The sequence below is a fragment of the Marmota flaviventris genome, chromosome 14 (assembly GCF_047511675.1).
Source record: "Marmota flaviventris isolate mMarFla1 chromosome 14, mMarFla1.hap1, whole genome shotgun sequence".
NCBI classification, from domain to species: domain Eukaryota; kingdom Metazoa; phylum Chordata; class Mammalia; order Rodentia; family Sciuridae; genus Marmota; species Marmota flaviventris.
In genome coordinates this window covers 57,160,760-57,177,112 of record NC_092511.1, presented here as the reverse complement: position 1 = coordinate 57,177,112, position 16,353 = coordinate 57,160,760, and the positions used below count along the sequence as shown (strand labels likewise).

General features: G+C 37.5%; 1 protein-coding gene across 2 annotated transcripts in view; it reads left to right on the top strand.

The window, feature by feature from the left end:
* The window catches only part of Gfpt1 (glutamine--fructose-6-phosphate transaminase 1), a 69,305-nt gene that overhangs the window by 33,888 nt on the left and 19,064 nt on the right, over positions 1-16,353 (top strand). For both annotated transcript variants that reach the window (XM_027934570.2, XM_071601665.1), the window contains 3 exons: positions 1,649-1,746; positions 15,149-15,269; positions 15,638-15,795. In XM_027934570.2, coding sequence (XP_027790371.1) covers positions 1,649-1,746; positions 15,149-15,269; positions 15,638-15,795 — 377 coding nt within the window. The remainder of the gene's footprint in view (positions 1-1,648; positions 1,747-15,148; positions 15,270-15,637; positions 15,796-16,353) is intronic.

Sequence of the window (16,353 nt, the reverse complement as noted above, 5' to 3'; positions counted from 1 at the left end):
ATAAAGTCAGATCAAAGTAGGTTATATGCCAGGGGGCGGGGGGGGGGCTTGAAAGCCACAAGGAGTATGGATTATATTCTAAGTTACTTGGGAAGCCAGTGATACTTTTTGTTGCTTTATTTTTTACTTCACTGACTTCTTTTCATAGAAGAGTACAATACCCTCTGTTATTATTGAAATTTAAAAAGGAGAATATAAAATCATTAAAAATAACACCAAAAGTAAAACATGTACCTTAGTTTGTTAGTATAAGTAAGGTGGAAAAAAGCGTGGGGAAATAAAGAGAGCAGGTTTAGGGCATGACAGCACAGGAGAATGATGCTCATGAGGATGTACATGTTTTCCTCTTCAGCCAGGATCTGAATTGTGTGAGTCTAGAGCTCTGCTAGCCACTCAGGGCCTTGACCAGGATATTCATGTGGTGGGTGCTTAGAGGTATGGGTTGAATAATCAAATGAATGTCAAATGAGAATTTCTCCCAGGTAGAATACTAGTCTGTGTAGAAGGATCTATAGAGAAGACAAATGAAGAACAACACACCAGTAACTATAGAGACAGAAAAAGAAACAGAGGACAGACTTCATTAGAAGGTTTCAAGATCAGATTTATGTTTTTAAAGGATCTTATTTTGGCTGTGTGTGGAGGGCAGATTCCAGGAAGTCAAGAATACAAGAGTGAGTCAGGGAAATGTTTTTTTCTAGGGGAGATGGTGGTACTGGGGGATTGCAGTACAGGGACTGTTGAAGGTGGACATAGGGGAGGGTAGGACCAATCAGGATAATGCTGACATGGAGCAGTTAAGTGGTTGTCAGTGGCATTTACTGAGATAGCAAAGGCTGAGACTCAGTAGGTTTATTTTATATACTGAGCACTATTCTGGGCAGAGGGCAGTGGAAATAAACATAATAAAGATAATTTTTTCCAGATAGGTTTATAAAAGGATAATAAAATTCACATTCTTAGTATAAAATTCTTTTTTGTTGTTGTTGTTTGTTTTTTGGTGCTGGGGATTGAACCCAGGGCCTTATGCATGCAAGGCAAGCACTCTATCAACTGAACTATATCCCCAGCCCTAAATTTCTGTTTTTAAATTTTGTTTTGAGATGGAATCTCAAATGCTACCCAAGTTGGGCTTGAGCTACAGGGCTCTAGTGATCCTCCTGCCTCAGCTTCCTGATAATATTCTGAGTTTTGATAAACCTCTGCAGAACAGTCATAATCCTGACTTCTGTAAAGTCAAGATGTGGAACATTTCCATCACTCCATAAATTTCTGTGTCCTTTATTATCAGCTTCTCCCTACCTCCAGTCTTCAGCTTCTTCCTATCTGTTGTTTATGTCCCTTTGCCTCTAAGATAACTTTTACTTCAAAGGGAAAAATGTAAAAATGACTAAACAAATTAGAATGTAAGTTCTGTGATTGCATGCCCTTGGACCAGGGTGGTAGGTATAGTTAGTTACAAGTTTGGGGGACAATTAAGTTATGACCTATTAATTTCCTTTTTGTAACTATGGAGAACTATGCTCCCTAAAAGGAATATGAATTCTTTGAAACAGCAGTGTTATTTCTCATATCGTAGTAGACACTTATGAAAGGTCACTTCATGTGGTTTTTCCTAAATAATTGTGTTCTCAAACTTTTATTTCAGTGAATTTGGGTGGTTTGAAGGATCACATTAAGGAGATACAGAGGTGTCGGCGTTTGATTCTTATTGCTTGTGGAACAAGTTACCATGCTGGTGTAGCAGTAAGTGACCTTTTAAAATTCTCATTATGTTATTTTAGATATAAGAGGATATCTGAAGACCAGCAGTGCCTCTACTAACACCTTGTAAAACTCTTGTTCAGATGTGTTACTTTTTCATGACAAATTTCAGGAAAATTTAGGGGATTTTAAAAGTTGGTCGAATTATTTATCAATGGAAGATTTGCTGTAGACAGGTCTTTAGATAACAGAGGGACTACCTGAAGCTGACTTCATGAAGGACCAAGAGGGATGAGTTTGTTCACCATTCCAGGCTTGTAGCCTTGGGAGTATGTCTACTTATATGAGAGCAGTCATTTGGTTTTACTTAGCATTGCTCAATTGCCCCAGACAGGTGACTAGTAATGTGTCAACATCAGCAGGAGTTTACTCCATAGGCCATTACTGTCAAGAAAGGAAGTCTGCTTTTGGTCAGACTTTGTTCTTTAAATTGATATTTTAGAAGCTGAAGTTCTGTATTAAAGATGTTTATTAGCTTTCAGTATAGGAATTATAGAATGTGATGGTCTTTTAGTCCAGTAAATCAGATCTACATGTAGATTCTTCATAAATGAGCCAGATTATGTACTGCTTATCTAAAGAGGATTTTTACATTCAATTTCTGCTTTTAGGATTGATTCCCCAAATTCATGACATAGTAATTTTTTAAAAAAAAATTTTTTTCTTCGTTGTAGATGGACACAGTACATTTACTTTATTTATTTTTATGTGGTGCTGAGGATCAAACCCAGTGCCTCACACATGCCAGTCAAGCACTCTATGACTGAGCCACAACCCCAGCCCGACATAGTAATTTTTACTTGCTAGGGCATATATAATTTGTATCTTAAATTAGTGAAACCATCTGATCTCCAGCTGTTACATCCCCAAAAACCCCCCAAAATTTATTTGTTCCAAAAAGGAAAGGCTATGCAATATTGAAGGGAAGAGGTCTGGAGTGATTGAGTATGAGAAGAGGAATGAGTTAAAAATATTAGTGTAAATTAAAGAAGGGATGGGCTAACTTACTGGTGCTTTTGGTCATCTACTGCTCTCAATTGGGGACAGAAATGATACACTGTTAGAAATTCTTGTATCATCTCTAAGTATGATATATAATGCAAGGTTTTTTGTGGATGTCAAGATTACTATAGTTGATGGACATTAGAGATCCCCTCTATGGTTTGTCATACAAAATAGTGCCATTTTCCCCCATTAATTTGAATTGTACATGTTTGTTTTTTTGGTGGGTCAAATGTACATGACACATTTTGTATGAATGCTTTTTATGTCCTGTGTATCCTGAACAATAACAACTTACTACACTTAAATCATTCTAAGTATAGCATGCTTTTCAAAATTTTGGTTTTTTTAATATGTGTATTGTGTTTTTTAATATGTGTATTGCTCTGAAGAATTTAATTCCAATGTAATACTTATATTGTAAAGTGGGGGGAAAGTTGGATTTACATTTAAAGGGGAAATGTAGCATGTAGCATTTTTTTTTTTTTTGTAGTTGTTGATACACAGCATGCTTTTATTTTGTTTATTTTTATGTGGTGCTGAGGATCAAACCCAATGCCTCACCAAGATTGAACCTAGTGCAAGGGAAGTGCTCTGCCACTGAGCTATAGCCCCAGTCCTCTTTTTTGCTTTATTTTTTAAAATTTAATAAAATTTGTTCTAAGTAGTTGTGCATGACAGTAAAATGCATTTTGACACATCATACATAAATGGAGTATAACTTCTTATTTTGGTTGTACATGATGTAGAGCTACACAGGTCATGTAATCATATTATGCATATAGGATAATAATGTCCAATTAATTCTATCATTCTTACCCCCATATCCCTTCCCCTCCTTTCACTCCCCTCTGTCTAATCAAAAGTACCTCTATTCTTATATAGACCCCCACCCTCCTCCCCAATTGTGAATTAGCATCTGCATGTCAAAGAGAACATTCAGCCTTTGGTTCTTTGGGATTGGTTTATTTTGCTTAGTATAATATCCTCCCATTCCATCCATTTACTGGCAAATGCCAAAAATTTCATTCTTTTTTAAGGCTGAGTAATATTCCATTGTGTATATATGCTACAATTTCTTTATCCACTCATCTGTTGAAAGTTCCCTAGCTTAGCTATTGTGAATTGAGCTGCTATAAACATTGATGTGGCCACATCACTGTAGTATGCCGATTTTTAAGGCCTTTGGGTATGAACCTAGGAATGGAATAACTAACTGGGTCAAATGGTGGATCCATTCTAAGTTTTCTAAGGGATCTCCATACTGCTTTCCAGAGTGTTTGCAACAATTTGCAGTCCTACCAGCAATGTATGAGTATATCTTTTCCCCCCATCTTCACCAACACATATTATTGCTTGTATTCTTGATAATTGCCATTCTGACAGGCGTGAGATGAAATCTTAGTTTTGATATGCATTTCTCTAATTGCTAGAGATGTTGAACATTTTTTCATATATTTGTTGATCCATTGTGTATCTTCTGGGAAGTATCTGCTCATTTCTCTAGCCCATTTATTGATTGGGTTATTTGATTTTTTTTTGGTGTTAAGTTTTTAAAAATTATTTATATATCCTAGAGGTTAGTGCTCTATTTGAAGCATATGTAGTAAAGATTTTCTCCCATTCTGTTGACTTGCTCTTCATGTTATTGTTTCCTTTGCTATGAAGAAGCTTTTTAGTTTGAATCTATCCCATTTATTGATTCCTGATTTTGTTTCTTATGCTTTAGGAGTCTTGTCAAGGAAGTCAGTTTTCCATATAGATTTCCAGTTTTCCCAGCACCATTTGTTGAAGAGGCTGTCTTTTCTCCAATGTATGTTTTTTGCGCCTTTGTCTAGTATGAGATAACTGTATTTATGTGTGCCGCAGTCTGGCTGGGCACAATTCAGGAGCCACTTATCAAACAGAAACGAACTTTATTTTTAGAACACACAGGCCACACCACAGGAGCTCTTCAGGAATTCCCTCAGAGCCCAACTGCCACCACCGGCTTCCCACAAGCCTCTCAACCCCCCCCCCCCTCCTGCTCTTGCAGCCGATTGGCTGGGTCGCATGGGCGGAGCCAAAAAAGTCCCCCAATGAGCAGCTCCGTGGTCTGAAAGGGCGGGGAAACAGCCCAATGAGCATCACTGCAGAGGAGCCAATCAGCTGGCAGCTAGAAGTTTGCTGGGGCTGCTGTGAGCCAATCATCAGGGGGCAGCTGGAAGTTTGCTGGGGCCCCTTCGGCTGTGGCTCTCAACATCTCCCCCTCTCTGTTTAAACAACAAGCATGTGGCTTAGGGACCGTGCCTGCCTTAGATTGTCCAATATTACATATGGTTCTTACGCGTCATCGGATGAGCTGACCTCAAGGCATCAGCCTCCTGACTTAGGTTGGTACCATTGCAATTGGATCTTACCCATCATTGACTACCGGTCCAGCATACAGCCACACCTGTGGATAGGTCTTTGTACCAGCAGGGGGGTGAGGTTCTTTTCCTCACCTCTGTTGGCCCCCAAATTTTAGCTGAACGACCATCACAAGCAGAAGGAAAGAGGATACACCAAGCCAATTGACGGCTCCTTTTGGAAAAATTGTACCACCGATGACACCATCAGCAAAAATACCCCAACACTACCACAAGTCGCTGCACCAACAGATAGTTCACAATGCATACAAGTGATACATAGTCCAGGCAAGTTCTGCAAGCAGTTCAGTGATAGCTATTGTAGAAGCTGTAGATTGGTTTTATCTTTGTCTTCACCGGCCCTGGGATGAAGATAGGAATTCTGGCAATGATGGCTAAAGAAAAAATTATGTAACATTCCAGAAGGCACTAAAGAAAAGTTTGCTGGGGCCCCTTCGGCTGTGGCTCTCAACATATGTGGGTTTGTCTCTGTGTCCTTTATTCTGTACCATTGGTCTACATATCTATTTTGGTGCCAATACCATGCTGTTTTTGTTACTATAGCTTTATAATGTAGTATAAAGTCTGATGTTGTAATGCCTCTTGCTTCACTCTTCTTGCTAAGGATTGCTTTGGCTATTCTGGGTCTCTTATTTTTCCAGATGAATTTCATGATTGCTTTTCCTATATCTATGAGGGATGTCATTGGTATTTTTATTGGAATTGCATTAAAATTGTATAGTGCTTTTGGTAGTACGGTCATTTTGACAATATTAATTCAGGAACAAGGTAGATCTTTCCATCTTCTAAGGTCTTCTTTAATTTCCTTCTTTAGTTTTCATTGTAGAGGTCTTTCATTTCTTTTGTTAGGTTGATTCCCAAGTATTTTTTTTCCCTGAGGCTACTGTAAATGGGGTAGTTTTCCTAATTTCTCTTTCAGAGGATTCATCAGTAATGTACAGAAATGCATTTGATTTATGGGTATTGATTTCATATCCTGTTACTTTGCTGAATTTTTTGGTTCTAGATGTTTTCTCGTGGAATTTTTTGGATCCTCTAAGTGTAGAATCATGTCATTGGCAAACAGTGATAGTTTGAGTTCTTCTTTTCCTATTCGTATCTCTTTAATTTTTTTCATCTGTCTAATCGCTCTGGCTAGAGTTTCAAGGATTATGTTGAATAGAAGTGGTGAAAGAGGGCATCCCTGTCTTGTTCCAGTTTTTAGAGGAGATGCTTTCAGTTTTTCTCCATTTAAGAATGATGTTGGCCTTGGGCTTAGCATAGATATAGCTTTTACAACGTTGAGATATGTTTCTAATATCCCTAGTTGTTCTAGGTTTTGAACATGAAGGGGTGCTGTATTTTGTCGAATGCTTTCTCTACATCTATTGGGATGATTGTATGATTCTTATCTTTAAGTCTATTGATGTGATGAATTACATTTATTGATTTTCATATGTTGAACCAACCTTGCATCCCTGGAATGAACCCCACTTGATTGTGGTGCAATATCTTTTTTTTTTGCTGGTGCTGGGAATTGAACCCAGGAACTTGTGCATGCTAGGCAAGTACTGTATCAACTGAGCTATTTCCCCAGCCTGTACTATCTTTTTAATATCTGTTTTTGTATTTGATTTGCTACAATTTTATTGAGAATTTTTGCATCTAATTTCATTAGAAATATTGGTCTGAAGTTTTCTTTCCTTGCTGTGTCTTTGTCTGGTTTTAGCATCAGAGTGATACTGGCCTCATAGAATGAGTTTAGAAGGATTCCCTCTTTTTCTATTTCATGGAATAATTTGAGTAGTATTGGTATTAGTTCTTCTTTGAAGGTCTTGTACATCTCGGCTGTGAATCTGTCTGGTTCTAAGCTTTTCTTAGTAGGCTTTTTATGGCATCTTCTATTTCATTACTTGAAATGGATCTGTTTTTATATCCTCCTGATTCAGTTTGGGGTAGATCGTATGCCCTAGAAATTTGTCAACGTCTTCAAGATTTTCTGTTTTATTGGAGTGTTAATTTTCAAAATAGTTTTTAATTATCTTCTGTATTTCAGTAAGTATCTGTGTGATATTTTCTTTTTCATCATGAATTTTAGTAATTTGAGTTTTCTCTATCCTTCTTAGCATGCCTAAGGGTTTATCAATTTTATTTATTTTTTCAAAGAACCAATGTTGTGTGCTGATCACTCAGAAAACACTCTTGGTCCGAATTTTGTCCAAATTTGAGTGTCTTTATTTAGTTGGCTGGTGACTGCCCCACAGCAAGATGTTGTTCAGGGTACAGTGCCCATCTTAATGTATTCAAGCTTTTTAAAAATAAAAACTACTTTTGCTTGCGTAGGGGGGTCTACAATTGCACAGAGAAGGCAAGCTGTGTTACAAAGCAAACTCCTTATAGAAGCTAAAATTAATGATTAGCTTGCAAGTGTCTGTAGCAAGGGTTGGGGACTTTTCAGTTAGGGGTGGGGTTGATATTTGCGGTTGGGCAGGGGTTGCAACTATTTAAGTTTCTTATTTAGGTTAACTGCCCACTGTAATCAAGATGATTTCTTTTTAAAATGGAGTTACTTAGGCTAAGTTCTTTAAGTACTACTTATTACCAGAATAGCTTAATATTACTTAGCCTATAATTTTACATTATTTATTGATATCCTACAATCTATAGGGTGCTTACTGACTAAGCTAGGCCTTCGCACCAACTTTTTATCAATTTTTTGAATTGTTTCTTTTGTTTAAATTTCATTGATTTCAGTTCTGATTTTAATTATTTCCTGTCTTCTGCTTTTGGTGTTGATTTGTTCTGTTTCTAGGGCTTTGAGATGTAACATTAGGTCATTTATTTGTTCACTTTTTATTCTTTTAAGGAATGGACTCCATGCAATGAACTTTCCTATTAGCACTGCCTTCATAGTGTCCCAGACATTTTGATATGTTGTTATCAGTGTTCTCGTTTACCTCTAAGAATTTTTTAATCTCCTCTCTGATGTCTTCTGCAATCCACTGTTCATTCAATAGCATATTATTTAGTCTCCAGGTGTTGGAGTAGCTTCTGTTTTTTATTTTATCATTGATTTCTAATTTCATGCCATTGTGGTCTGATAGAATGCAGGGTAGTATCTCTGCTTTTTGGTATTTGCTAAGGGTTGCTTTGTGTCATAATATTTGGTCTATTTTAGAGAAGGATCCATGTGCTGCTGAGAAGAAAGTATATTCACTCATTGATGGATGAAATACTCTGTGTATGTCTGTTAAGTCTAAATTTTTTATTGTATTATTTAGTTCTATAGTTTCTTTGTTTAGTTTTTATTTGGAAGATCTACCCAGCAGTGAAAGAGGTGTGTTAAAGTCATCCAGTATTATTGTGTTGCTATCAATTTGATTCTTGAAATTGAGAAGAGTTTGTTTGATGTATGTAGATGCTCCATTGTTTGGGACATATGTATTTATGATTGTTATGTCTTGTTGATGTATGGGTCCCTTCAGCAGTATGAAATGTCCTTCTTTATCTCTTTTGACTAACTGTAGCTTGAAGTCTACTTTCTCTGATATGCAGATGGAAACTCTTGATTGTTTATGCAGTCCATGTGAGTGGTATGTTTTTTTCCCCAACCATTCATTTTCAATCTGTGGATGTTTTTTCCTTCAAGATGAATTTCTTGAAGGCAGCAAATTGTTGGATTGTTTTTAAAAATCCAGTCTGCCAGTCTGTATCTTTTGAGTGATGAATTTAAGCCATTAATATTCAGGGTTATTATTGAGACATGGTTTGTATTCCCTGTCTTTTGGGTTTATTTTTGGTTTTTAACTTGATTTAGTTTTTCCTTTGATTGGCTTTTTCCCTTAGTGTAGTTCCTCCCTTTGCTGATTTTCATTGTTGTTTTTCATTTCCTCCTCACTGAATATTTTGCTAAGGATGTTCTGTAGTGCAGACTTTCTAGCTGCAGATTCTTTTAAATTTTATCATGGAAGGTATTTTTTCATCATCAAATCAAAAGCTTAAATTTTCTGGATATAAGATTCTTGGTTGGCATCCATTTTCTTTCACAGCTTGGTATATGTTATTTTAGGACCTCCTAGCTTTGAAGATCTGTGTTGAGAAATTTGTTGAGATCCAAATTGGTTTCCATTTATATGTAATCTAATTCCTTTCTCTTTTGGCTTTTAAAATTCTATCTTTATTCTGTATGCTAGTCATTTTCATATAATGTGCCTTGGTGTTGATATGTTATAATTTTGCACATTTGGTGTCCTATAAGCCTCTTGTATTCAATTTTCCAATTCATTCTTCAGGTTTGGAAATTTTCTGATAGTATTTCATTGAATAGATTGTGCATTCCTTTGGTTTGTATCTCTATGCCTTCCTCTATTTTGGTAATTCTTAAATTTGGTCTTCTCATGTTATTCCATAATGTTTGGATGTTCTGCTCATGGTTACTTACCATCTTCACTGTGTAGTCAACTTTATTTTCAAGATTATGTATTTTGTCTTCATTGTCTAAGGTTCTGTCTTCTAAGTGATCTAGTCTGTTGGTGATGTTTTCTATTGAGTTGTTAATTCGGTTTATTGTTTCCATCATTTCAAGGATTTCTGTTTGTTTTCAGAATCTCTCTTTATTGAAGTAATCTTTTGCTTCCTGTATTTGCTCACGTAGCTTTTTATCGAAGCAATCTTTTGTTGCATGTGTTTGCTCTCTTAAATCATCCTTAAGTTTGTGGAACATTTTAATTATGTACATCCTGAACTTCTTCTCTGACATTTCTTCTACTGTACTGTCAATGGATTCTAATAATGTAGTATCTTGGTTTGTCTGGGGCACTTTCTTCCCTTATTTTTTCATGTTGTTCGTGTGTCTTCCCCTCTAGCAGTGCAGATCCGAGATATTACAGTTTCTACACTTATAGACTTATAGTGTCCCTACAGGTTTCCAGTATCTCTCCTTTTAGGGGAGATCAATATTAACAGATCCTAGTGTAAACAATATGCAGCCTTAAATAAATAGCTCCTATTAAGATGTTTACAGTTTTGTTGCAATAAACAAAAATGTTGTATTCCATTATTATCTATAATATAAACAATAGATTTGCAAAAGGGTCCATAGTTTCTAATAATGGACAAAGAGAGAATCTAGGGAGGGGGTATAGGATGAGATAGATGTTAAGAAGGTAGGAAATGAGGATATAGAAATATTAGATTTTAGGAAGTGTGAAAGAGGAATGAATAGAAGTTGGCTGGTAGCAGGAGAAAAGAGAGAAAGAGACTCTGGGGAGACAGATTGTAAAGGTTAGGCGAGTGTTGGAGGAAGAGACCACCAAGAGACTGTCTCATGCAACAGCAAAGGGTTTATTGGGGTCCAGCATGCTGGGGCTCAGAGCTCACTTGAATAGAGCAAAGAGCCCTGAGAACAGCTTAAGCAGAGCTTATATACTTTCCTTGGAGAGGGCAGGGAGGGAAGTTCATTGACGGGTCAGGGCGAGTGGGCGGTTTGCCTGCAACCGGCAGTTAGGGACAGCACATTCTGGGAACAAGATTAGCAAACAGTTCTCAAGATTATTAACCTTTCAAGATAAATGGGAAGAAAATAGAGGGAATACATAAAACAAAACAAAACAAAATTAATAAGAAAATGAAAAACAAAAGATAAAAGAGTATACAACAAAGTTGTAATATACTATTCAGACAACCCAGTCCTCAGTAGCCTACTACATGAAAAATACTTGGTTTCACAAATGTTGGGGATGTGAGGGTGGGAAAAGAGGGGAAAAAAAACCTTGAAGGAAAATTGTACAATTCTTTCTGTTTGAGTTCAGTATCTTTCCTGCTTGCCTTCTCAGTTGATAGTTGGAGTTGGTTGTCTGGTGTTTGCTAGTATCTCCATTCTCAGTATAGTAAAGGTTATTAAGGTGGGAGGATTGGTCTTGGAGGCGGAACTCCTGGAGGTAGGATATAGCATTTGCCGGTCCCTGTTCAAAGACTGTGCTCCAAGGATCTTCTTTGGGGCCCACTTGTGAGATGTGGGTGCCTGGTCTTAGCCCTTTATATCGCCTGTAGACCCCACAGTTCTTGGTCTCTTAATTTATACTCTAAACTGTATCTCTCTTGCCCTCTCCCTTTCTACTTCCCAATCAGGAATCTCTCTCTCTGGTGGTCCTGTGGGCAGAGCACTGGGGCCTGTACCCCTGTCGTGGAGAGCTGTTCTGTATCGGGCAGATCAGGACCAGGCTTTGAGAGCTACGGGCCAGCCACGTAGCTGCAAGCATTGTGGTGCCGGGTTGGTGGCTGGGGAGAGGGGGTTGTTGGGAGACTGTAGGGACCTTGATATTGCTTTTAGGCCTCAGCTGGTGTCCCAAGATGGGAGTTGCCCCAACTAAAGATGGCGATGGTAGAGGCAGGGGTAACTCAAGATTGTGGCAAAGGTGTCCCAAGATGGAAGCGACTACTTTCTGAGATCCCCGGGGTAGTGAGGGTGGGCTGTGTGGTTGGGCAGCATGTTCAGAGATGCAGTACTGTTGCATCTCTGCCTCTTTATCAAAGTGATTTTTCCCTTCCTGTATATTCTCTCTGATTTCATTCTTTATGCTGTCCTTTACTTTGCAGATCAGTTTAACTGTGTACATTCTAAACTCCTTGTCTGACATTTCTTTTACTGTGATGTCAGTGGATTCTGTTATTTGTTTGTGACAGTTTGTTCCCCTGCTTTTTCATGTTGTTTGTGTGTCTACCCATCTAACAGTATGGATCTAAGGCAGTAGAATTTCTACCCTGTGGACTTACAGTGTCCCTGAAGTTTTCCAGTACCTTCACTGTTTAGGGGAGATAAATAATAACAACCATTGCAAGCAATATACAGCAGTAAACCAGATAATTCCTACTACGACATCTACAGTGTTATTTATGATAATATACAGAAATGATATGGTCAGTTATTGCCTACGGTAAAAATAGCAAATTTGCAAAAGGATTTACAGTTTCAAATGGTGGACAGGGAGAGAACAGAAGTGATATAGGATGTGATGATTATGAGAGAGGAGGAGATAAGACAGAAGTGAAAGATCAAAGGAAGAGTGAAAGGGAGAAAATAGAGATATGCTGTTAGCAGAAGAAAAGAGAATGAAGGGAAACCATAGGAGAAAAACATACACACACATATATATATAAAGTAAAAATTTAAAACAAAAATAAAAATAAAGTACACAAAACGAAACTAAAAAATACTAATCCAACATTCTAATTCACAAAAAACTAATCCATAAAAAATAACTGGCTTCAAAAATGCTAGACATGAGAGAAGAAAACAAAAATGAAAATGTATAAATATCCATGTACCATCAAGGTCACAATTAAATGAGTAAAAGAATAAAAAAATTTTTATAAAAGGAAAAAACATCTTGATGAAAAGTTAAAGAATTATTTCTATTGTAGTTCAGTATATTCTCAGTTTCTTTTCTCAGCAGTTTTAGGTGGGTGTCATCTGGATCATGATGCTCCACCCTCTGGCTTGCTGGTGTGAGAAAGGTAATCCTGTAGGAGGAATTTCTGGAGACAGGGTTTAGGCTTAGGGGTGGGCTCCAGGCTTTTCACTGAATGCCAGTTGGTCTGGAGATTTAGATCAGTACACCACCAGTGTCCAGTAATTGCTGGTCCATGCTGGAAGAATGTACCCCAGGGCTCTCCCCTGGGTTCCACGCATGTGATGGGAGGCCCCATTCTTAGTCCCCTTTGTCACACTGTGGATACCACGTTTACTGATCTGGGCCTTCAGTCTAGGAACAAATCTCTCCTGGTCCTGCCCTTCTGAGTTCCCAGCCAAATTCACTCCTGCCCTTCCGAGTTCTGGGATTTGTCTCTCCCAGCCAGGCCTGCAAGCAGTCTAGTTGGAGGAAGAAGGGTAGAGCTGGGTGGGTTTCTGAGACCAGTAGTCTCCTATGTAAACCTCTCTGTACGTTTGATTTTCTCCTGGTCACTTAAGCACACTTTGTTGCTCAATGTATGTTTACTGGACCTGTATTTTGGGCCAAACTTGGGTTTGCCAGGAATTGGCTTCCTCAGATGCTGGGGTAGGGGGGCGGCGCACAGCTGGGAAATGGTGCCTTCCTTTGTTCTCTGCACATAGCCTGGAGAGATGGCGGCTTCTTTCCCCACACACAGATATGATGCGGCGCATCTTTTAGGTTTGTTGGGCAATGTCCTTGATCTCTAAAGGCTTCATACCCAGGTACGCCTTGGACCTTCCCAAAATGCACCTTGGACCTCCCAAAAATGTGGGTTGCTTTCATTCCCTTATCCCTGTACTGTCCTCACAGAGGAACCACTTTGACTGGTGCTTCTGACCCAGTTATGGCAGCAGCTGTGTCCGTGAGGATTTTTTCCTTATTATATCTAACCTCCTGTGTCCCCATTCTGCTTTAAATGTCCAATTTTAAATTCCGGTAAAGCACCCCCCACCCCCTTTGGTTCACCCACCTTGTGGAGAAGCTCCCTGTCTACTTTCTTGGTTTCACACCACAAAGCAGCCAGGAACACGACCTCCTGTATTCTGCCATCTTGAAAAACTCTAGCATTTTAATGTCAATAACTTATATATAATTAATAAGGAAAATACGTCAGTGGAAAATAATGACAAAAGGAGCATTTCTTTTTTTGGAACCGTGGATTGAACCCAGGGTGCTTAACTATTGAGCTATGTCCCCAGCCCTTTTTTATTTTTTATTTTAAGGCAGAGTCTCATCACTAAGTCTCAGTAAGTTGCTTAGAGACCCACTGAGTTGCTGAGGCTGGCTTTGAAGTTGTGATCCTCCTGCTTCAGCCTCTGAATCACTGGGATTATAGGCTTTTATCACCATGCCTGCAAGAGCATTTTAGTTTTGAAGACTCTGTTCATGGTGTTAAAATATTTCCAAAAAATGCCAAACCCAAGTTATTGGAAATCTAAATAGAACAATCCAGTTCTGTTTCAATTTGTGGACAAGCAAAAGTTGAAGGGCTGTGGAATAAGGACATATTTACAGTCTTTATTACTATGGAGGAGGAATGTAGAGATGAGGTGAAAGATGGGCTTGCTTGGTGAGGGTGTTGGAGGGCTGTCAGGTCAGGGCGTCTCTAGAGTTTGTGTTAAAAGAATCACTATACCGGGCTGGGATGTGGCTCAAGTGGTAGCGCGCTTGCCTGGCATGCGTGCGGCCTGGGTTCAATCCTCAGCACCACATACAAAGACAACGTCTGCCGATAACTAAAAAAAATAAATATTAAAAATTCTTTCTCTCTCTCTCTCCCTCTCTTTAAAAAAAAAAAAAAAAGAATCACTATACCTATTCACATCCATAGAGCCTCAAGTTTTTCTGTCTGAACATTTATATTTTCTATTAATTTTATGTTTGGAGAAAATTAAAAAAAAAATTAATTAGAATGGAAATTGAGTGAAAGGAAATAAGGTGTCCTTTGAACAGAGACATAAACCACACTCTTATCACCCCTCTTCAATACTCCAAAATTTGAAAATGTGAGCTTTCTTAAAAACAGGATTTCTAAAATGTGCTGACTTTTTTGGAAAATGATACTATGTATACATACATTGCATGTTTAAAGTGTTCAGGTTTTCACTGAATACTTGTACATCTGTTGTCTCGTTTGAAATCCCTCAATGAGTATGGTATTATATGAATTTTCATTTTAAAGATTAGGAATTGGGAAGTTTAGAGATAATATACAAGCTGACTCACAACAGTGCTTTTTCTGTTTCTCAAAATGTTTTATGTGTGGGTGTATTTGCATTGGTAGTCGTCTAAAGAGACTTGTTCTGAAATGTTAACAGTGCTTATTTCTTGGGTAGTGGGATCTTATTTTTTATGCTTTAATCTGTATTGTATTTTCTAACTTTATGTATTTATCATTTTTATAATCAGAAAAAGTGAAAACTGTATGTTAAGTCCAAAGAAACCCAGTGGAAAAAAGTATCTGAAGGCAAGTTGTATGATTACATCACCTTTTCTCTGCAGACACGTCAGGTTCTTGAGGAGCTGACTGAATTGCCAGTGATGGTGGAACTAGCCAGTGATTTCCTAGATAGAAACACACCAGTCTTTCGAGATGATGTTTGCTTTTTCATTAGTCAATCAGGTAAGTTCATTTTAAAAACTTGAAGGAAAGTCATTTTTTTTCTAATAATTCTAGCATATCTTGGCAAACAATGGTATTTAAAAATAAATTGGTTTTGCATGACATACAGATTTACTTCCATATTTATGTTCTTTATGAATTAGTAAAAATGAATATCTTTTACTTGCAAAGAGTTGAATTTTCAGACAGGAGGCAAAGGGATCCTAAAAAACCTATTAAAAAATTTTTAAGTTTATTAAAGGCATCTTTTCTGTTTCATTTAAAATGTGTGATATTATTAAAAATGTGATCCATTTGTTTTTACATCTAAGAAACAACATATGCTGAAACTATTCCATGTTGTACTTTTGCTGTACTCTTTTATACAGGTGAGACAGCAGATACCCTGATGGGTCTTCGGTACTGTAAGGAGAGAGGAGCTTTAACTGTGGGAATCACAAACACAGTTGGCAGTTCTATATCAAGAGAGACAGATTGTGGTGTTCATATTAATGCCGGTCCTGAGATTGGTGTGGCCAGTACAAAGGTAAATTCTTGAATTCTGTCTCTGATGATTATTAATCATAGTATTGGGTAAAACAGACTAGCATATAGTATAGTCTATATCTTCTTTTTCTTTTTCTTTCTTTCTTTTTTTTTTTTTTTAGCAGTTATAGAACTCATATATTTTACTTGTCATTGTAATTATTGTAAGACTTAAAGGTCAGTATAGATAAGACTGTCATCTACTCTTCTTCTCTCCAATCTGAGTGTTTAAAAAGGACAAAGTATATATCATAAGTCTACTTTGAAAATGTCTCTGCTGGCTGTCCCTATTCATCACTTGTAATCCTCCTGTGAGGCATAGTGGAATACATAGTACTTATGCATATGGCACCCCTTTCTTTTATTAAATATAGTTATGAATTAGAAAAGTAATAGATTGGAAATATCCAGTTTAATTAAGGTAGTTTTTTTGACATTTTTATTTATAGATTCCTGGATTCTTATAAATAGGTCAAAATTATGTACTACTTTTGAAGATTTGTAAGGAGTATACATTTGGTATAAATTTGGCAATTTAAAAACTAATATTTTTAAAAAA